This window comes from Bufo bufo, chromosome 3 (assembly GCF_905171765.1).
Source record: "Bufo bufo chromosome 3, aBufBuf1.1, whole genome shotgun sequence".
NCBI lineage: Eukaryota > Metazoa > Chordata > Amphibia > Anura > Bufonidae > Bufo > Bufo bufo.
The window spans coordinates 618,853,099-618,874,150 of record NC_053391.1 but is presented as its reverse complement, the minus strand read 5'-3'; the positions used below and the strand labels follow the sequence as shown (position 1 = coordinate 618,874,150).

Below are 21,052 nucleotides of genomic sequence, written 5' to 3'. Positions count from 1 at the left end.
ATGGACCGTATACGGAATCAAAATACGGACAAAAAACGTTTGTGTGCATGAGCCCTTATATTATAGCGAGCTTGGTTATTTTTGCCAGGCCCACAGAAGTGAATGGACAGCGCACCGCACATGTGCGACCACCTATCTAGTCACCGCTACGGGACTGCTGGATACAGCGGTGCCGGCTCTCGTCTATTTTGCGAACTCCCACAGCGGTGAACGGAAGGTGGGCGCGCATGCACGGCTCCTGCTCTCCTTTACTTCTGGAGATAGAAGCGGGTCCCAGAGGTGGTACCCGCACGCCGCAACTCTCTGACATTGATTTGGATATCCTAGCGATATACCCTCAATGTCCGAGATAGGAATACCCCTTTAATAAATCTGCCCAATTTTATGAAGTCCATTAGGGCTCATGCACACCAACTTATTTTTTGTCTGTGTCTGTTCCGGAAATGACTCTGTGTGCGTCCTGTGTCCGTATGTCCGTCAATGTCCGAGATTGGAATTACCGTATATACTCGAGTATAAGCCGACCCGAATATAAATCATGGTTTGTAGAGTGAAACTAAATCGCACCTCCTCATTCCTATACTATTAACTACTGTATGTAATAAGCAGCATTTCTTATGATAAAACATGGCTATACAGCGTTATATCAATCATTTGCTGTGCACTATTAAGAGGCAATTAGTATACAGTTTGATCAAAGAGCATAGGCCCACTTACCGCGACAAGGTCGCCTCTTGTTAAGTGGGAACCTACTCTAACCGTAGCGCAGTGCCGTGTGGCGACCACCGCGTCTCCACACTGCTCCAGCAGGCAATGGGATCCAGCAGCCAACCAGTTACCCCGCTGTACAGCGGAGCCACCTAGGCCTCGAATCCCACAGCTCCACCAGCACAGCACAGAAACAGCGACGGCCGCCATCCAGCGCCGCATGTGAACTGGTGCTAAGCCGACCAGAATATAAGCCGAGGCCCCTAATTTTACCCCAAAAAAATGGGAAAAATTATTGACTCGAGTATAAGACTAGGGTCAGTCCCATCCACAGATCCCCCTCCCCTAAACAGTGCCATCCACATATCCCTCTCCCCTAAACAGTGCCATCCGCAGATCCCCCTCCCCTAAACAGTGCCATCCGCAGATCCCCCTCCCCTAAACAGTGCCATCCACAGATCCCCCTCCCCTAAATAGTGCCATCCACAGATCCCTCTCCCCTAAACAGTGCCATCCACAGATCCCCCTCCCCTAAATAGTGCCATCCACAGATCCCCCCTCCCCTAAATAGTGCCATCCACAGATCCCCCTCCCCTAAATAGTGCCATCCACAGATCCCCCCTCCCCTAAACAGTGCCATCCACAGATCCCCCTCCCCTAAACAGTGCCATCCACAGATCCCCCTCCCCTAAATAGTGCCATCCACAGATCCCCCTCCCCTAAACAGTGCCATACACAGATCCCCCTCCCCTAAACAGTAACATCCACAGATCCCCCTCCCCGACGCCCCCAGGAGTACATTTATAAACTAATCAGTAACTTTAATCATTGCTGATCTCTTTACTTGGATACCTTACTCTGTCTTAGCTCCGGTAACAGCAGTAAGTACGTGCGGGCGGCGCTCACTCACTGACGTCACGTGTCTGCGCCGCCCCCCGCACTGCCTGCTATTGCCTCTGTGTCGGCCCGGCCCTGCCGCGCGGATGTGCTGGGAGCTGACCGGAGCAGCTGTAAAGGTAGTAACAGCTTCTCCGGCCCCCAACATGTCATGGTCTGTATTATGGCAATGTAAGTTGCCATAATACAGACCTAGACTCGAGTATAAGACGAGGGGGCTTTTTGAGCACAAAAATATGTGCCAAAAAAATCGTCTTATACCCGAGTATATACGGTAGTCTGCCCCATTTTATCAAGTCCATTAGGGCTCATGCACAGGAAAAAAAATTTTGTCCGTGTCTGTTCCGCTTTTATTTGCGGCCCGTATGTGGAACCATTTACTTCAATGGGGTCGCAATAAAATCGGAAATGACTTTGTGTACATTTTACGTTCGTATGTCTGTTTCACTAAAAAATAAAACATTTCCTCTTAGGCTAGGTCTACACGACGACATTTGTCACACCGATGTCGCGCGACAATTTTTATAATGGTAGTCTATGGTGTCGCACTGCAACATGCGACATGCTGCGACGCGACAGTCGCAAAAAATAAATAAATTTGAGATGGATTTTTCTGCGACTGTCACATCACAGTCGCAGCATGTCGCAGTGCGACACCATAGACTACCATTATAAAAATTGTCGCGCGACATTGGTGCAACGAAATGTCGCGCGACAAATGTTGCAGTGTAGTTGTGCCCTATCTGTCGCGCGACTTATTGTCAACGTTAAGGACAAGGATAGGACTGTTCTATTATGGGCCAGACTTACGTATCTGTGTTTTTGGCGGATCCTCAACTTGTGGACTGCAAAACAACAACGGTCGTGTGCATGAGCCCTTATACGGTATACAAGTTGCAAAAATATCCAGCGATTGTGTTTTAGGCAAGTAAAAATAACACAAAAACGCTGCGTTTCTCACTAAAGCGCAGCATCATCTGTGGGGAGGTGTGAACACCGCTCAGACTGAATGCACTAGTTCCATAGAGCAGACCCAGGTGCATGTAGTTCACCCTATTAACCAGGTCTACTAAAATATGTGGGACTACAGAGCCCAGCGAGTCCTGCTGCTGTCCCCGGCAGGTCACCTGCTGCTGCTGGTGACAACATGACGGACGGCCCAGCAGGCTGCCGCACCAATGGCCTCCTCCGGGGCTCCGCTGCCTCCTCCCACTTGTTGCACTGGGACTCCCAGCAGATGACACCCTCCTCCCAGGGAGAAGCCCGGCGTGCAGGCTCGGGGGAGGCAGCTCACACTGCAGCCTGCGATCCCCGCAAGTCAAGTGAAGGAGTCCAAGACGCTGCGACTTCCCTGCGACACAACCATGCGCCGGGCTCTAGCACTGGGGCTCTGGCTGCTGCTGGCCGGAGACGCATGGGCGCTCAGAGGGGTGCTGGAAGGAGCCCCCTTGACTTATGGACCTTTGGAAGAGGAGATCCTGGTGGCCAACCATGGGATCAGGGTGCCCTTCGGGAGGTCCGTCTACCTGGACCCTGTCCTAGACCTGGTGATACAAGTGCAGCCGGGTGACAAGTGTCACATCAGCGTCCTCAGCAATGACCCGCTCTCCCAGGGACCCGGACACCTTTCTCCTAACAGGTTCCCCTGCGAGTTTGGGGCCCGGGAGGTGAAGTACTCTCACCTGGGAGCCCGAAGTCCTTCCAGGGACCGGGTGAAGCTCCAGCTCCGCTACGATACCCAGACCAGCACAGTGATCATCCCATTCATGATCGAGGTGGAGGTGCTGTTCACCCAGCTGGAGGTGGTCACCAGGAACATGCCACTGACTGTGGACAAGCTGCTGGGCACCAGTAACCCCATAGATAAGAAGATCCTGGAGTTCACTTATGACAGGACATTTGAGGTGTGCAGGATCACCCCACTGCTGGACCTTGCTGGACTGCCCAGGTATGGAAGGGTGCTACACAGTGCTGGGCATATGGTGGACTGTGGGGAGTTCTTACAACAAGGGGTGCGCTACCAGCACACAGCCTCCACCCAGTCACCCAACAAGGACTACATCCCAATGTTGGTGGAGTTGCATGATAAAGTTGGGAATTTACTAAAGCAAGAACATTTTCAAATGCTGGTTAGGATCAAGGAAGGTCTGGAGAACACCCAGCCTAAGCCTAGCTTTGTAGCCATGATGATGATGGAGGTGAATCAGTTTGTCATGACAGCCATCACTCCTGACATGTTGGCTGCAGAGGACTTGGAATCTGACCCCGGGGATCTTATATTTAATATCACTTCCACCTTCAGTCCAGGACAGGGGCATATTGTAAGTACAGATGACCGCAACTTGCCCATTACCTCCTTCTATCAGAGAGACTTGCAGGAATTTAGGATTGCTTACAAACCGCCACCTGAGGACTCTGACACTGAACGCATCTTTGAAGTGGAACTGGAGGTGGTGGACACTGAAGGAGCGGTGTCTGAGCCTTTCTCATTCATGATTCTTGTTAAACCGATGAATACGCTTGCCCCCGTGGTTACTCACAACACTGGGCAGCTTCTGTTTGAAGGGCAATCACGGCCCCTGTCAAGTGCCCAGAATTTACAAATCAGCGATGAGGACAACCTTGATTATGTTAAAGTGACTGTACTGGATGGGCTAAGACATGGGCAGCTGTACCTGCTCGGTTCACCTGAGAACTCCAAATTTTTTACGGCTTCTGATCTGGACCAAGGTAGAGTCATTTATCAACATGACGGGAGTGACACTTACAGTGACAATATCATCTTCCGTATGACAGATGGAAAGCACCAAGTTGAGTTCCTCTTCCCAATAACAGTGGTGCCAACTGACGATGAGCCTCCTATAGTCAATGCCAACACAGGTTTAATGATCTCAGAGAAAGACGTGTCGCCTGTAACTCCAGTTGTGTTGAGTGCAACAGATATCGACTCAGAAGACTCTACCATACGGTTTATATTGGACTTACCTTACTCAGTAGTTGGCCAAATGGTATTGCGTCAATCTGAGATACCTCAAGACCCTTCTGAGTGGAAATTATTACCTGAACTGAACCTTTTTGAAAAGGAAGTAAAAGAGTGGACTCAACAAGACATATTAGATGGTAAATTATATTACAAGCATGTTGGACCGCACAGCACTGTCCCGGTCATGGACCAGCTGGTCTTTAGAGTCCAAGATGACAATGATTCTCCTAATCAGTCTGGTGAACATACATTTGTTGTAAAAATTAATCCTATTGATGACTTGCCTCCAGAGTTATACCCGGCCACCACCCTTAGGATGGTGGTACAGGAATATCATCTAACCCATTTTAGAAGGAAATTTCTTCGATATACTGACTTGGATTCTGATGACAGAGATCTCAAATACACAGTGACTATTCCCCCAACTGATACAGATGAAAACAACCCAGTTCTGATGGGATTTATAGTTCTAACTGAAAACCCAGAACAGGTTGTTACCGAGTTTACACAAGCTCAGATAAACCATCACAAAATTGCCTACAAACCACCTGACTTGGAGCTTGGAATTACTCCACGTGTAGTGCAGTTTCACTATACCGTAGAGGATATGTCTGGGAACATAGCCGAAGGGGATTTTACTATTTTCTTGGAGCCCGTGGACAACAAGCCCCCAAGTATCGTTAACACTGGATTTACTGTGTTTGAAAGAGGAAGTCACATTATCACTCCAGCTGAACTTGATGCCACAGATGCGGACACAGGCAAAGACAAAATTACCTTCACACTGACCCAATCTCCAAGGCATGGTCAAGTGATGTATTCCAATCTCGTAATGGATGTTGGTGAAACATTTGTTCTGGATGACATACGTAGTGGAAGGATAAGCTACATGCACAGTGGTGAGGAGTCTACCAGTGATTCTTGTACCCTTGATGTTAGTGATGGAGTTCATGTGCTTACAATAATCATTAAAATCACTGTTCGTTTAGTGGATGATGAAGCGCCTAGACTTATGCTACCTTCAGGAACCATTGGCTCCTTTTTAGATGTTTTAGAAGGCAGCTCTGCAGAAATCACATCGAATGTTATCCAAGGCACTGACACAGATACAGATGATCTCATGTTAACCTTCATTGTGGAAGACCCACCACATCTTGGAGTAATTCTGGTCAATGGCATTCCAGCCGAAAGATTTTCTCAAAGGGATATCATAGATGGTGCTGTTGTCTATTCTCACACTTCTGGAGAAATTGGATTGCAGAAAAAGGAGGATTCATTCAATTTAACATTATCTGACATGTCTGAAGAATGGACTGTTGGCGGTAATAGAGTTACAGGAGTTCGTGTTCAGGTGACTATTCTTCCATTAGATAATCAGCCTCCAATTGTATCTGTGGGTGAACAGTTCACAGTTATTGAAGGAGAAAAAAATGTGATTACGCCCTCCCATTTAAAAGCTAGTGATAGAGACACTCCAAATGATGACATCCTTTGCACTATTATTGTGCAGCCTACATCTGGATATCTTGAAAATATTTCACCAGCTCCAGGCTCTGAAAAATCTAGAGCTGGGACATCTATTAGTGCATTTACATTGAAAGATATTAGACTGGGACATATTTATTATGTTCAAAGCATCCACAAAGGTGTAGAACCTGTAGAGGATAGACTTACTTTCCACTGTTCCGATGGCATAAACCTTTCCCAAAGACATTTCTTCCCAGTTGTTATCATACCTGCCAATGATGAAAAGCCAGAGATCTTCATGAGGGAGTTTGTTGTTATGGAGGGAATGAGTCTCGTCATTGATATTCCAATACTGAATGGGGCCGATGTAGACCTCCCAGCAGACAACCTTATCTTTTTCATCACAAAGCCACCAAAACATGGGCATATCGTGAACCAGCTAACCAATGGCACTGTTCTGGTTAACAGCTTCAGCCTGGATGACATCAAAGAAAGCTCCACCATCCTTTATGAACATGATGATTCTGAGACCAAAGAAGACAGCTTTGAGATAAAACTTTCTGATGGAAAACATACAGTGGTCAAAACCGTTCTGATTATGATTATACCTGTGGATGATGAGACTCCTAGAATGACCATTAATGATGGACTGGAGATTGAAATTGGAGAAACAAAACTGATTAATAATAAAGTATTAAAAGCAACAGATTTGGACTCGGATGACAAGTCTTTGACGTATATATTACGCTATGGGCCTGGTCAAGGCCTCTTACAACGAAGAAGACCAAACGGTGAACTTGAAAACATTACAATAGGTATGAACTTCACTCAGGATGAGGTGGACAGGGAATTAATACAATACCATCACTTCGGCCAAGAGGGAATACGTGATCTCTTCAAATTTGATGTTACCGATGGTATAAATCCTCTTATTGACAGATATTTTTATGTGACTGTTGGAGGCATTGATATGGTGTTCCCAGATGTGATTAGCAAAGGGGTATCTCTAAAAGAAGGAGGCAAGGTAACGCTTACAACTGACTTGCTTAGCACCAGTGATCTCAACAGTCCTGATGAACATTTAGTTTTCACCATCACAAGGGCTCCTGTACGTGGACATTTGGAGTGCACAGATCTGCCAGGGGTTCCCATCACATCGTTCACCCAGCTGCTGTTAGCTGGTAATAAAATCTATTACACACATACATCCGATGATGAAATAAAGATGGACAGCTTTGAATTTGAGGTCACTGATGGGTATAATCCAGTTTTCCGCACATTCAGAATATCCATCACTGATGTTGATAACAAGAAGCCTGTTTTGACCATCCATGAACTGACCGTAAGAGAGAGTGAGAATAAGTTGATCACCCCCTTTGAACTTACGGTGGAGGACAGAGATACACTAGATAAACGGCTTAAGTTCATCATCACTCAGGTGCCAGTTCACGGAAAGATCCTATTCAACAATAGCAAAACGGTAACCTCCTTTACAAAACAGGATCTCAATGACAACCTCATCAGTTATAAACACATTGGTACTGAATCCACCGAGGACAGCTTCTCTTTCACTGTGACTGATGGAATCCACACTGAATTTTATGTCTTTCCTGACACCGTCTATGAGACCCGACAGCCCCAGATGATGAAGATTCGGATTATCGCTGTTGATAATGGGGTGCCGCAGATTGCAGTAAATAAGGGGGCCCCAACTCTCCGCATCCTGAGCACTGGCCATTTGGGCTTCTTGATCACTAACAAGGTCCTTAAAGCAGAAGACAGGGACAGCACCCAAATCTCTCTCCGCATCCAAATTACTCAAGGCCCCAGTCATGGATTCCTTATCAACTTAGACAAGGGGAACCGCAGCATCAACCAGTTCACACAAGGTAATCATTGCACTGCCATTTAGTCATCGCACTTTTTAATAATTTGTGCTTGTATCATGTTTCAGAATTACTTTATATATGTATATGTAGTATGGCACTATTTAACATTATGTAAAAGTATTTCATGTTTTTTTTAAACTATGCAGATATATTTGCTATATTAGCTTTCTCTTACATTTTATTTTTAAACTGTTTTACAGTCCTATCTGTAGGCAGCATGCTATGGAGCAGAAGAAGCTGATTGAAATATGGTTTTATGGGGACATGTATTAAGTGATATACGCCACTATTGTGGCGTATTAAAGTCGCAGATTTTGGCGCTTGCCATTTTTGTAGCATAACCTGAGTCCTTGCTCATGCCACTTTTCTGAAGTGGTGAGAAATGGGGGCATGGCATGAGCGGGGAAGCAGGTGCGCCGGCAGGCCCGTCTCATTTATCATTTTACACGCCGGTCGAAAATAGTTTAAAGGGGTTATCCAACACCTATGCCTCCCAAACTGCCTGAGCCCCTCATATAGGTTATACTTATCCCGCTCCCCAGCACCCACATCGCTCCTGATTCCCGCACAGCCACTGCTACATCTCCCTGTCGCGCGGATCAAAACATCCAGCGACGGGGTGAGCAGCCAATAGCAGGCCGTGACAGGGACGAGCCACCCTAGCGTCACCCACGATGCTAGGGAGGCTCTTCCCTGTCGCGGCCTGCTATTGGCTTCTCCCCCCATCGCTAGATGTGCAGCGGCGGCCGTGCGGGCTTAAGGAGTTAGGCCCCTTTCACACGGGCGAGTATTCCGCGCGGATGCGATGCGTGAGTTGAACGCATTGCACCCGCACTGAATCATGACCCATTAATTTCTATGGGGCTGTGCACACGAGCGGTGATTTTCACGCATCACTTGTGCGCTGCGTCAAAATCGCAGCATGCTCCTCTTTGTGCGTTTTTCACGTAATGCAGGCCCCATAGAAATGAATGGGGTTGCGTGAAAATCGCAAGCATCCGCAAGCAAGTGCGGATGCGGTGCGATTTTCACGCACGGTTGTTAGGAGACGATCGGGATGGAGACCCGATCATTATTATTTTCCCTTATAACATGGTTATAAGGGAAAATAATAGCATTCTGAATACAGAATGCATAGTACAATAGGGCTAGAGGGGTTAAAAAAAAAATTAACCTTAGTCCACCTTAGTCCACTTGCATCTCTTCTGTCTCCTTCTTTGCTGATTGCAGGAAAAGCACCTGTGGTGACGTCACTCCGGTCATCACATGATCTTTTACCATGGTGATGGATCATGTGATGGACCATGTGATGACCGGAGTGACGTCACCACAGGTCCTTTTCCTGCAATCAACAAAGAAGGAGACAGAAGAGATGCCGGCTGCGCGAGCAAGTGGATTAAGGTAAGTTTAATTTTTATAAAAAAAAATTTAACCCCTCCAGCGCTGTTTTACTATGCATTCTGTATTCAGAATGCTATTATTTTCCCTTATAACCATGTTATAAAGGAAAATAATACAATCTACAGAACACTGATCCCAAGCCCGAACTTCTGTGAAGAAGTTCAGGTTTGGGTACCAAACATGCGCGATTTTTCCCACGCGAGTGCAAAACGCATTACAACGTTTTGCACTCGCGCGGAAAAATTGCGCATGTTCCCGCAACGCACCCGCACCTTTTCCCGCAACGCCCGCGTGAAAGGGGCCTAACAGTTTGTGTTCAGGTGACCATTCTTCCATTAGATAATCAGCCTCCAATTGTATCTGTGGGTGAACAGTTCACAGTTATTGAAAGAGAAATAAAATGTGATTACGCCCTCCCATTTAAAAGCTAGTGATCGAGACGCTCCAAATGATGACATCCTTTGCACTATTATTGTGCAGCCTACATCTGGATATCTTGAAAATATTTCACCAGCTCCAGGCTCTGAAAAATCTTCTGCTCCATACACTTGAAACAGCTGATTGTGGGGTGCCAGATGTTGGCTGGCCCCACCATCTTTCATTGATGACTTATCCTGAGGATTGGTCATGAATATCTGTAGCCTAGACAACCTCTTTAAGGCTCTTTTATGCGCATGAAGCCTTAGCCACTTCATAGCTGAGCATACACGGGTTGGATGACACGACTACTATTAGAGAATGTTCACATGCTGCATTTTTATGCTGTTTCTGTTAAAAACATCCATGAAGACAATGCTGCCAAAACCCCACCTGTGGCCATGGCGTAATAGCCCCTGCTTAGGTGTTCACCCAGCTTTTTCAGGTTCCTGAAGGTCTGCTCTGCTTCTTCATCCACACATCACTACATAATTAGGCAGATTTGACATTCAGAACTTCTGAAAAGCTGGTTGAAGTGTCATGTGAGAGCTGTTCAAGGAGTCTCTCAGCATTATTGACCCCTCAGATTTGCTGACAGAGCTAAAGGCGATGCGAGGAGTGCAGTGTACACATACCTATGTGCATGGTCAGACTCCTGGCAGGACTGAGAAAGCAATGTTTAGATCAGGGACGCTCAACCTGCGGCCCTCCATCTGTTGTAAAACTACAACTCCCACGATGCCCTTCTGTAGGATGATAGGGAATGATGGGAGTTGTAGTTTTGCAACAGCTGGAGGGCCGCAGGTTGAGCATGCCTGGTTTAGATGTTCCTTACATCTGGATCGCAAATGCCCACGATAGTTCTCATCACATGCAGCGCCCCCGGGGCTCTTGGCACTGAATGCCCCCCTGCATGCTCCCTCTTAGGCCTCATGCACACGACCGTTGTTTGCTTCCGCGTCCGTTCCGCCGATTTTATTGTTTCAGGTGCGGACCCATTTATTTATATGGAGCCGTTGAAAATGCGGATAGTGCACCGTTTGCCATCCGCGTCCGTGATCCGTGGTTCCAGTCCGTCAAAAAAATATAACCTGTCCTATTATTTCCGTGGAAAACGGTTCGCGGACCCATTCAAGTCAATAGGACCGCTAAAAAATGTGGAGGCACACAAGATTGTCATCCGCATCCGTGCGCCCGCGTACGTTTTATTCCTATCATTTGCATGGCAAACCTGTCTTAGACTTTTTTTTACATTCCTTTATGTCTGGTGGTCCTCCAAAAATAAAGGAAGACACGCGGAAACAAAAACGGATCACGGAACAACGGAAGCCCATTTTGCGGATCGGAACACAACAACGGTCATGTGCATAAGGCCTTAAAGGGAATCTGTCACCTAGTTTGAGCATATTAAGCTCTTACCATTGCAATGTGCAATGGTAATGTCAACGGTCATGTTGTCATTTAGATAAAAAAGTGATTTTTCGTTTATGCTAATGAACCTTTAAGGTGCCCAGAGGGGCGTTATTCCTCTCCTCTAGTGCCCAGTAACGCCCCCCTGCAGTGCCCAGCCCACCTTAATTTCAAGCCCAGCACGCCTCCTCATAGATAAATTTCCTCCCACAGCCAAGCCGAACGGCGCCGCCCCCTCCGCTACGTCATATAATTTATTCAACAGACGAACCTTGCTTCATCCTTTCTTGCGCATAGAATCTCGCGCAGCCGCAGTATCGCCGACTGCCTGCGCCTGTCCGATCCTATGGCTCCTGAGGCAACAGCGCTCTGATTACGTCACTGGGCTCGGCGCATGCCCAGTGACCCTATTGAGGCTGTTGCCCTCAGGAGCAGTAGAATCGGACAGGTGCAGGCAGTCGGCGATACTGCGGCTGCGCGAGATTTCATGCGCAAATAAGGATGAAGCAAGGTTCGTCTGTTGAATAAATTATATGACTTCTACAGCATCACTTAGACCAGAGGGGTATGAATGGGAGCGTTCAGTGAAGAGATCTACCCTTGGCACCGCACGTGAGGAGAACACCTTTCCGCTGCCAGGACCATTAAAACTCTTAAAGGGGTTTTCCAAGATTTTAATTTTGATTTTAATATCTTCAGGACAGGTCACCAATATCAGATCGGCAGGGGTCCGACACCCAGCACACCCACTGATCAGCTGGTTGAAGAGAAGGTCGCGCTCCATGCGAGCGTAGTCTTCCCTATTAACCAGATGATCACGGGGGTGCCTTAAAGGCACAATGCATTGTAGTTCTAGCTTAGCTGAATGTAGTGATACCTTTCGCTTAGTAATCTGTTGCTTCATTCTGGAGAAAACATTTTAAATCCATATGCAAATTAAAAGATAAGTGCATCAAGGGCGGGCCCCAGCCATTCTGTGCACCCTTGCTTCTTCTGCTTCCTCTGCCAGCCCTCCCTTTCCTTTCTGATTTCATGGGACTAGGTGAGATGATTATGCAGAACCCTGGCCCTGTCAATCATGAAAGAGAGGGAAGGGCTGGCAGAGGAAGCAGGAGGAGCAAGGGTACACAGAATGTATATGGATTTAAAATGTTTTCTCCAGAATGAAGCAGCAGATCACTAAGCGAAACGTATCATTACATTCAGCTGAGCTAGAACTACAAGACACGTGCCTGGTTTATCAGTGAATTTTTCTGGTGGCCCTCACCTCTCTGCACTGAGCACTCCCCAGCCCTCACCTGTTGGGACCCTCACCTCTCTGCACTGAGCACTCCCTAGTACTCTCCTGCTGGGACCCTCACCTCTCTGCACTGAGCACTCCCCAGCTCTCTCCTACTGGGACCCTCACTTCTCTACACTGAGCACTCCCCAGCCCTCACCTGTTGGGACCCCCACCTCTCTGCACTGAGCACTCCCCAGCCCTCACCTGTTGGGACCCCCACCTCTCTGCACTGAGCACTCCCCAGCCCTCACCTGTTGGGACCCCCACCTCTCTGCACTGAGCACTCCCCAGCCCTCTCCTGTTGGGACCCCCACCTCTCTGCACTGAGCACTCCCCAGCCCTCACCTGTTGGGACCCCCACCTCTCTGCACTGAGCACTCCCTAGTACTCTCCTGCTGGGACCCTCACTTCTCTACACTGAGCACTCCCCAGCCCTCACCTGTTGGGACCCCCACCTCTCTGCACTGAGCACTCCCCAGCCCTCACCTGTTGGGACCCCCACCTCTCTGCACTGAGCACTCCCCAGCCCTCACCTGTTAGGACCCCCACCTCTCTGCACTGAGCACTCCCCAGCCCTCACCTGTTGGGACCCCCACCTCTCTGCACTGAGCACTCCCCAGCTCTCACCTGTTGGGACCCCCACCTCTCTGCACTGAGCACACCCCAGCGCTCACCTGTTAGGACCCCCACCTCTCTGCACTGAGCACTCCCCAGCGCTCACCTGTTGGGACCCCCACCTATCTGCACTGAGCACTCCCCAGCCCTCTCCTGTTAGGACCCCCACCTCTCTGCACTGAGCACTCTCCAGCCCTCACCTGTTGGGACCCCCACCTCTCTGCACTGAGCACACCCCAGCGCTCACCTGTTAGGACCCCCACCTCTCTGCACTGAGCACTCCCCAGCGCTCACCTATTGGGACCCCCACCTATCTGCACTGAGCACTCCCCAGCCCTCTCCTGTTGGGACCCCCACCTCTCTGCACTGAGCACTCCCCAGCCCTCTCCTGTTGGGACCCCCACCTCTCTGCACTGAACACTCCCTAGTACTCTCCTGCTGGGACCCTCACCTCTCTGCACTGAGCACTCCCCAGCCCTCACCTGCTGGGACCCTCACCTCTCTGCACTGAGCACTCCCCAGCCCTCACCTGTTGGGACCCCCACCTCTCTGCACTGAGCACTCCCCAGCCCTCTCCTGTTGGGACCCCCACCTCTCTGCACTGAGCACTCCCCAGCCCTCACCTGTTGGGACCCCCACCTCTCTGCACTGAGCACTCCCTAGTACTCTCCTGCTGGGACCCTCACCTCTCTGCACTGAGCACTCCCCAGCTCTCTCCTACTGGGACCCTCACTTCTCTACACTGAGCACTCCCCAGCCCTCACCTGTTGGGACCCCCACCTCTCTGCACTGAGCACTCCCCAGCCCTCACCTGTTGGGACCCCCACCTCTCTGCACTGAGCACTCCCCAGCCCTCACCTGTTAGGACCCCCACCTCTCTGCACTGAGCACTCCCCAGCCCTCTCCTGTTGGGACCCCCACCTCTCTGCACTGAGCACTCCCCAGCCCTCTCCTGTTGGGACCCCCACCTCTCTGCACTGAACACTCCCTAGTACTCTCCTGCTGGGACCCTCACCTCTCTGCACTGAGCACTCCCCAGCCCTCACCTGCTGGGACCCTCACCTCTCTGCACTGAGCACTCCCCAGCCCTCACCTGTTGGGACCCCCACCTCTCTGCACTGAGCACTCCCCAGCCCTCTCCTGTTGGGACCCCCACCTCTCTGCACTGAGCACTCCCCAGCCCTCACCTGTTGGGACCCCCACCTCTCTGCACTGAGCACTCCCTAGTACTCTCCTGCTGGGACCCTCACCTCTCTGCACTGAGCACTCCCCAGCTCTCTCCTACTGGGACCCTCACTTCTCTACACTGAGCGCTCCCCAGCCCTCACCTGTTGGGACCCCCACCTCTCTGCACTGAGCACTCCCCAGCCCTCACCTGTTGGGACCCCCACCTCTCTGCACTGAGCACTCCCCAGCCCTCACCTGTTAGGACCCCCACCTCTCTGCACTGAGCACTCCCCAGCCCTCTCCTGTTGGGACCCCCACCTCTCTGCACTGAGCACTCCCCAGCTCTCACCTGTTGGGACCCCCACCTCTCTGCACTGAGCACACCCCAGCGCTCACCTGTTAGGACCCCCACCTCTCTGCACTGAGCACTCCCCAGCGCTCACCTGTTGGGACCCCCACCTATCTGCACTGAGCACTCCCCAGCCCTCTCCTGTTGGGACCCCCACCTCTCTGCACTGAGCACTCTCCAGCCCTCACCTGTTGGGACCCCCACCTCTCTGCACTGAGCACACCCCAGTGCTCACCTGTTAGGACCCCCACCTCTCTGCACTGAGCACTCCCCAGCGCTCACCTGTTGGGACCCCCACCTATCTGCACTGAGCACTCCCCAGCCCTCTCCTGTTGGGACCCCCACCTCTCTGCACTGAGCACTCCCCAGCCCTCTCCTGTTGGGACCCCCACCTCTCTGCACTGAACACTCCCTAGTACTCTCCTGCTGGGACCCTCACCTCTCTGCACTGAGCACTCCCCAGCCCTCACCTGCTGGGACCCTCACCTCTCTTCACTGAGCACTCCCCAGCCCTCACCTGTTGGGACCCCCACCTCTCTGCACTGAGCACTCCCCAGCCCTCTCCTGTTGGGACCCCCACCTCTCTGCACTGAGCACTCCCCAGCCCTCACCTGTTGAGACCCCCACCTCTCTGCACTGAGACCTCCCCAGCCCTCTCCTGTTGGGACCCTCAACTCTATGCACTGAGACCTCCAACCCCGACACTTTATTGGGACAGTGAGGTCTAGTGAACCCCTTTCACCACATTGTTGCGTACAGCAATCTCCATTGAAGTATGGGAGTTGTAAAAAAAGAGGAGCGAGTAAATTGCCCTATTGGTTGTCACCCATCTTTCCTAAAAAGATTCAATTAACAAGGATAAAGAAAATGTGACAGACAAAGGACAGTTTTATTTCAAGGGAAATATATTTTAAACCTTTCGCCTTGAACCTTTCTGCAGTTGCTTTATTCTGGAGGCATTTAGATAAAGATAAGCAGCTGCATGCCGATTAAAACATAAAACACTTTGAATAGCAAAAGGTCTGTGGCACTGACAGATGGAACTGACCAATGCCAAACGTATCTAGATCAAAGCCCAGCCTGGCGGCGGGCGCCCTGCTGTGATACTGCCCCGTGGTACCAGCAGCAGAATATAAATCAGTATTACTAATTGCCCCCGGGCGGTATGTGCCAGACGTCTAGCAATAACTCCCAATAAATCTCATCATATTAACTACTTAACAAGATTGACAAAATGTTATTTTTGTGGTGGGGATGTAGCCGTGTTGCAATCTGCTGCATGTCATTTATGTATCTTCAGCTTTTGATCTCCCAGTTTGAACAAACCTGTAACAAACAATTCTTAACTCCATTATTACTGGAGAAGCTCCAGGAGGATAGTGCTTAAGAAGGGCCACAAGTCAGGATATGAGTTTGAACCTGCTGATGTTAGTCCCCTAACTCAAGCCTAGACTGGTCTGCGTAGCCTGCAGGCTTACGTTAAAACCTGAATATCAGTGCTAGGAAACAATGTAACTGCTGGTAAATCAGTGCAGCGATATATAGACCAGTGCCAGATATGAACTGGTAAAAGACGGGAGGTGTAATGATGTACGGTATGAAAGATGTAGGTTGTCCTCTCGATGGACTGTTAGCAGTCAGCAATAATGACCAAAGCATAAAATATACCTAAAAGCAGAATAAAAATACATGCAAATTCATGCAGATCTCCTTTAATCAAAAAAATCACAGTTGACCCAACAAACTAGATAATGCTTCTTCACATCTTTATGTGGCATTAAAAATGACCCATTGTTGGCAGCATATCGCAATGTATATACATGTGGGTTGAAAGGGGTTGTCCAGGATTAGAAGAAATTCCTGCTTTCTTCCAAAAACAGCACCGCACCTGTCCATGGGTTGTGTCTGGTATTGCAGCTCAGCTCTGTTAGAGTCAACGGGGGCAGAGCTGCAACATGTAGACATGGGTGGTGCTGTTTTTGGATGAAAGCAGCCATGTTTTTCTAATCCTGGACAACCCCTTTACATGGCCAGGACCAGAGTTAGCTGTAATCTCAGTCATTGCAGCTGGAGCCCAACTGCTGTACCCATGCCATCCCCACAACGTGACTGTACGCCCAGGTGCACAAAGTAAGGCCTCACTTGGACGTCAAGTGCCGGAGTTATATGTATTGCTCACTCCTTTGACTCTACAATTATTCTTTATCTAGATACAATCTAGATTAAACGGGTTATCCAACATCATACAACGGCCCCCCACCTCAGAGGTAATATACTTACCCTGCTCCCCGCTCCCTGCGCTGCTCCTGGTTCTGCGCCGCTCCTGAATGGGGACAAAACTGGACCGTTAAAGGGGTTATCCAACATCATACAACAGCCTTCCCATGTGCTGGGATATACTTACCCCGCTCCGCTCCTGGTCCCCGCACCGCTGCTTCTCCTTGTACACGAATGAAAACATCCGGTGTCGGGGGGGGAGCAGTCATAGGCAGGCGGGGACAGGGACGAATCCCTGTCCCCGCCTGCTATTGGCTGCTCCCCCCCGACACCGGATGTTTTCATCCGTGTACAGGGAGAAGCAGCACTGGCGGTGCGGGGACCAGGAGCGGAGCGGGGTAAGTATATTACCAAAAAAGGCCTTCAGAGGCTTTATTTTCTGAGGAGTCTGAAGAAAGCACATCTCCCAAACAGGTGCTAGTCAATTTTTACAGGTGCACCATAGAATCTGTTATCACATACTGCATTACAGTGTGGTCCTCCGGCTGCTCTTCTGAGGACAAGAAGACCCTCAAGCGCATCATCAGAATGGCTGGCAGAATCACTGGTACTCAGTTACCATCACTGGAGGACATCTTCACTGCTCGCTGCAGCAACAGGGCAAAAATTATCTGCGGGGATCCAACTCACCCCGGCCACAGCCTTTTCATTCCCCTACCCTCTGGTAGGCGTCTTAGAGCCCTACATGCCCGCACCACTAGGCTGAAGAACAGCTTTTACCCCAAAGCAATCTCCTAAATGCTCAGAGACTATTGCCCCTTCCTAGGATAGAAACTACCACAGACTGAAAGTGACTGCTGCATTCATGAACCCATGATGATTGATCTCTTGTCTGCAGTGGTGTCTGATCAGTGTGTATATATACTCATAAGCACTTCCTACTTTGCTCTTGCTATATATATATATGCTGTGAACTGTGAATAGTAATGCTTTCTAGTGCAATGTTTTTTTTTCTTTCTAGTGTAATGCTTTAGTTTAAATGTCAGTTCTTGTTCCTCTGTCCATGGCATCTAGGATTGCTCCAAACAACATTTCATTGTATTGTACATTGTATTACATTGTATTGTACAGTGACAATAAAGGCATCTCATCTATCTTATCTTATATTCCCTCTGAGGGGCCCGGCACATGGGGAGGCTGTTGTATGATGTTGGATAACCCCTTTAACGGTCCAGTTTTGTCCCCATTCATTGTCAATGGGAACAAAACTGATCAGGATGCATCAATTCCGTTTTGTGTCAGTTTTGTGTCTTCTCTGGGAAACAGAGCAAACCAGATCAAAGTAAGTAAATGGTGCCAGATCCGTTTTTTTCGTTACCAACAAAAACGGATCCATCACCAATTGACTTGTAGTAATGATCATTCATCCCCCATGCACTTTCCATCGACCTGTGTAACAACTCTTTGAACGAGAGCTAAACAACATGTTTCATCATCAGTCTGCACTCCCAATAACCGAGCTTCAGATCATGTACAACGATCCTTATATACAATATACCAGTTCTTTTTACTTAACCTAAGGCTACTCATTGTTTAACAGTCAATAGGGTTGACTACATGAGATGTTATCAGCTTGACCTTTTCCACATCATCCAGAATGCTCTACTTTCAGCCTTCTCGCATAATTAATGTCGCCACTTCCAGAAGTGAACTAATAGTGAGCAAGGGCATATTTCCCCTTAAAAAATAGTTATAGCTGTGCTGCCAGGTTAGCTAGTGAAATAAGTGGCGGATTAGGCTTGTAGTTACTAATATTGGCAGTGCAGTCGGTATTATTATACCTCATGCAACAATTGAGGGCCATGTAAACAAGATCATCCCCTTATACAGTGAGGGCACACGCCATGACCCTATAATCGGTGGTGGTCTGAGCTCTTGGCCCCCCACCAATCCTGATAATGAAGGGCTGCAGCCAGTGCTATTCACATAAAAGAGGATGTGCTGCAGTTCCCTGCATAGTGGGAGGTTAGTATGCTGCTGTTCAGGGAAAGACCATGAAGGGAACGCTGAATCAGCACTGGGGCCCCTCTGTTCTCAGGCTTATAGGGAATCCTATGGGTCAGGCCATCACTGATCTTGCATAATTATGAAATTACTTTACAAGATGAGAATACTCCTTTAAGGCAGAAGTCTACTATATAGCCCAGGTTTAGCTAATTTACCATAGGTTACCCAGTGGGGGAGTATTAATAAGCAAAATGCACCAGAATTCTGGCTTAAAGTGGTTTTCTGGGATTTTAATATTGGCAACCCTACTGATCAGCTGTACAAAGGGGCCTCAGCTCTCCATGAGCACTTAGGCCTCTTCCCAGGTCCTGTGACATCACGTTCATCGGTCACGTAGCCTAGGTGCAGCTCAGTCAAGTGAATGGGGCTTAGCTCCGATAGCAAGCACAGCCACTATCCAATGGACAGCGTGGTGCTTGGTGAACTATGAGGAGCTGCAGCGCTCACCACAGCTTCCTTTCTGCATCACATTTATCATGTGTTGTAAATATTTTTTGACCCTCCTCAAAAAGAGGACATAGCTTAGCAGAAAAGGGTTACGGCCTAACACGTGTCAGAATGTGCCAAAATGCACCACAATTTTGGCACAAAGTAATACAGGAATCAAGGAAAAGTCAGTAGATTTCATCTGAAGTCATATTAAACATATAAGACTTCAGGTTTAAGGGTTTTTTCGGGTTCTAGATATTGATGACCTATCCTTAGGCTAGGTCATCAATAGGAGATTGGTATGGGGCCAATACCTGCCACCCCCAGCGAACAGCTGCCCTAAGCAGCCACCGGCACCTGAAATAACACAGTGAACATAGCCAGAAGCAGACAGCTCTTTCTAGGGCTGCAGCTATCGACTATTTTTGTAATCGAGTATTCTATCAATTAATCCAATGATTAATCGAGTACTCTAATAACAAAAAACTAATTAAAAGAACGTTTTTCTTTATAAAAACTCATCAGCCCCCCTTCCCCGTGCCATCAGCTGCTCTCTCAGTGCCATCAGCTGCCCCCTCAGTGCCATCAGCTGCCCCCTCAGTGCCATCAGCTGCTCTCTCAGTGCCATCAGCTGCTCTCTTAGTGCCATCAGCTGCCCCCTCAGTGCCATCAGCTGCTCTCTCAGTGCCATCAGCTTCTTCCCCAGTGCCATCAGCTTCCTCCCCAGTGCCATCAGCTTCCTCCCCAGTGCCATCAGCTTCCTCCCCAGTGCCATCAGCTGTCCCCCAGTGCCATCAGCTGTCCCCCAGTGCCATCAGCTGCCCCCCAGTGCCATCAGCTGCTCCCTCAGTGCCATCAACTGCTCTCTCAGTGCCATCAGCTTCCTCCCCAGTGCCATCAGCTTCCTCCCCAGTGCCATCAGCTTCCTCCCCAGTGCCATCAGCTGTCCCCCAGTGCCATCAGCTGCCTCCCCTAATGCCATCAGCTGCCCCCCAGTGCCATCAGCTGCCTCCCCTAATGCCATCAGCTGCCCCCCAGTGCCATCAGCTGCCCCCCAGTGCCATCAGCTGCCCCCCTAGTGCCATCAGCTGCCCCCCTAGTGCCATCAGCTGCCACCCCAGTGCCACCAGCTGCCATTCCAGTGCCATCAGCTGCCACCCAGTGCCATCAGGCTCCCCCCAGTGCCACCACCTTTCCCCCCAGTGCCACCACCTTTCCCCCCAGTGCCACCACCTTGCCCCCCAGTGCCACCAGCTTGCCCTACTGTGCCACCAACTGTGATGGCTAACCTCCGGCACTCCAGCTGTGGTGAAACAACTCTCAGCATGCTCCATTCATTTCTATGGAGTTCTGAGAACAGCCAAGCAAGGGGGCATCTTGAAAGTCATAGTTTTACCACAGCTGGAGTGCCGGAGGTTACCCATCACAGGCCTAGGCCATAAAATGTGATACACATACACACTCATCTTGGCTGAGCATGTACTCTATGTATTTTCAATGGCAATTAGGCGAAACCTGCTGCCGAACACCTCTGGTTTATCTCAAGAGAGAACAAAGAATTCAGCGTCCCCGATCCTCCTCTTGCCTGTCATCATGTCAGGGGAGTCAGGAGCTTTCCATACTTATTCAATTAGATTAGTCAAAAGGTTTGACTGAAAATAACAAATTTAGCCGACAACAGTCCATTGTGTATGGGGGCCAGTGATTTGGTTTCTTCACACCTGAGTTATAAAATTCATTCAGGAGTTTTTTCT

At 49.2% G+C, this 21,052-nt stretch overlaps 1 protein-coding gene across 1 annotated transcript in view; it reads left to right on the top strand.

Annotated features, from left to right (window-relative positions):
• The first annotated feature begins 2,874 nt into the window (after positions 1 to 2,874).
• The window catches only part of FREM2 (FRAS1 related extracellular matrix 2), a 216,893-nt gene continuing 198,715 nt past the window's right edge, over positions 2,875 to 21,052 (top strand). The window contains exon 1 of the mRNA XM_040426093.1: positions 2,875 to 7,944. Within this exon, the coding sequence (XP_040282027.1) occupies positions 2,970 to 7,944 (4,975 nt within the window). The 5' untranslated portion in view covers positions 2,875 to 2,969. The remainder of the gene's footprint in view (positions 7,945 to 21,052) is intronic.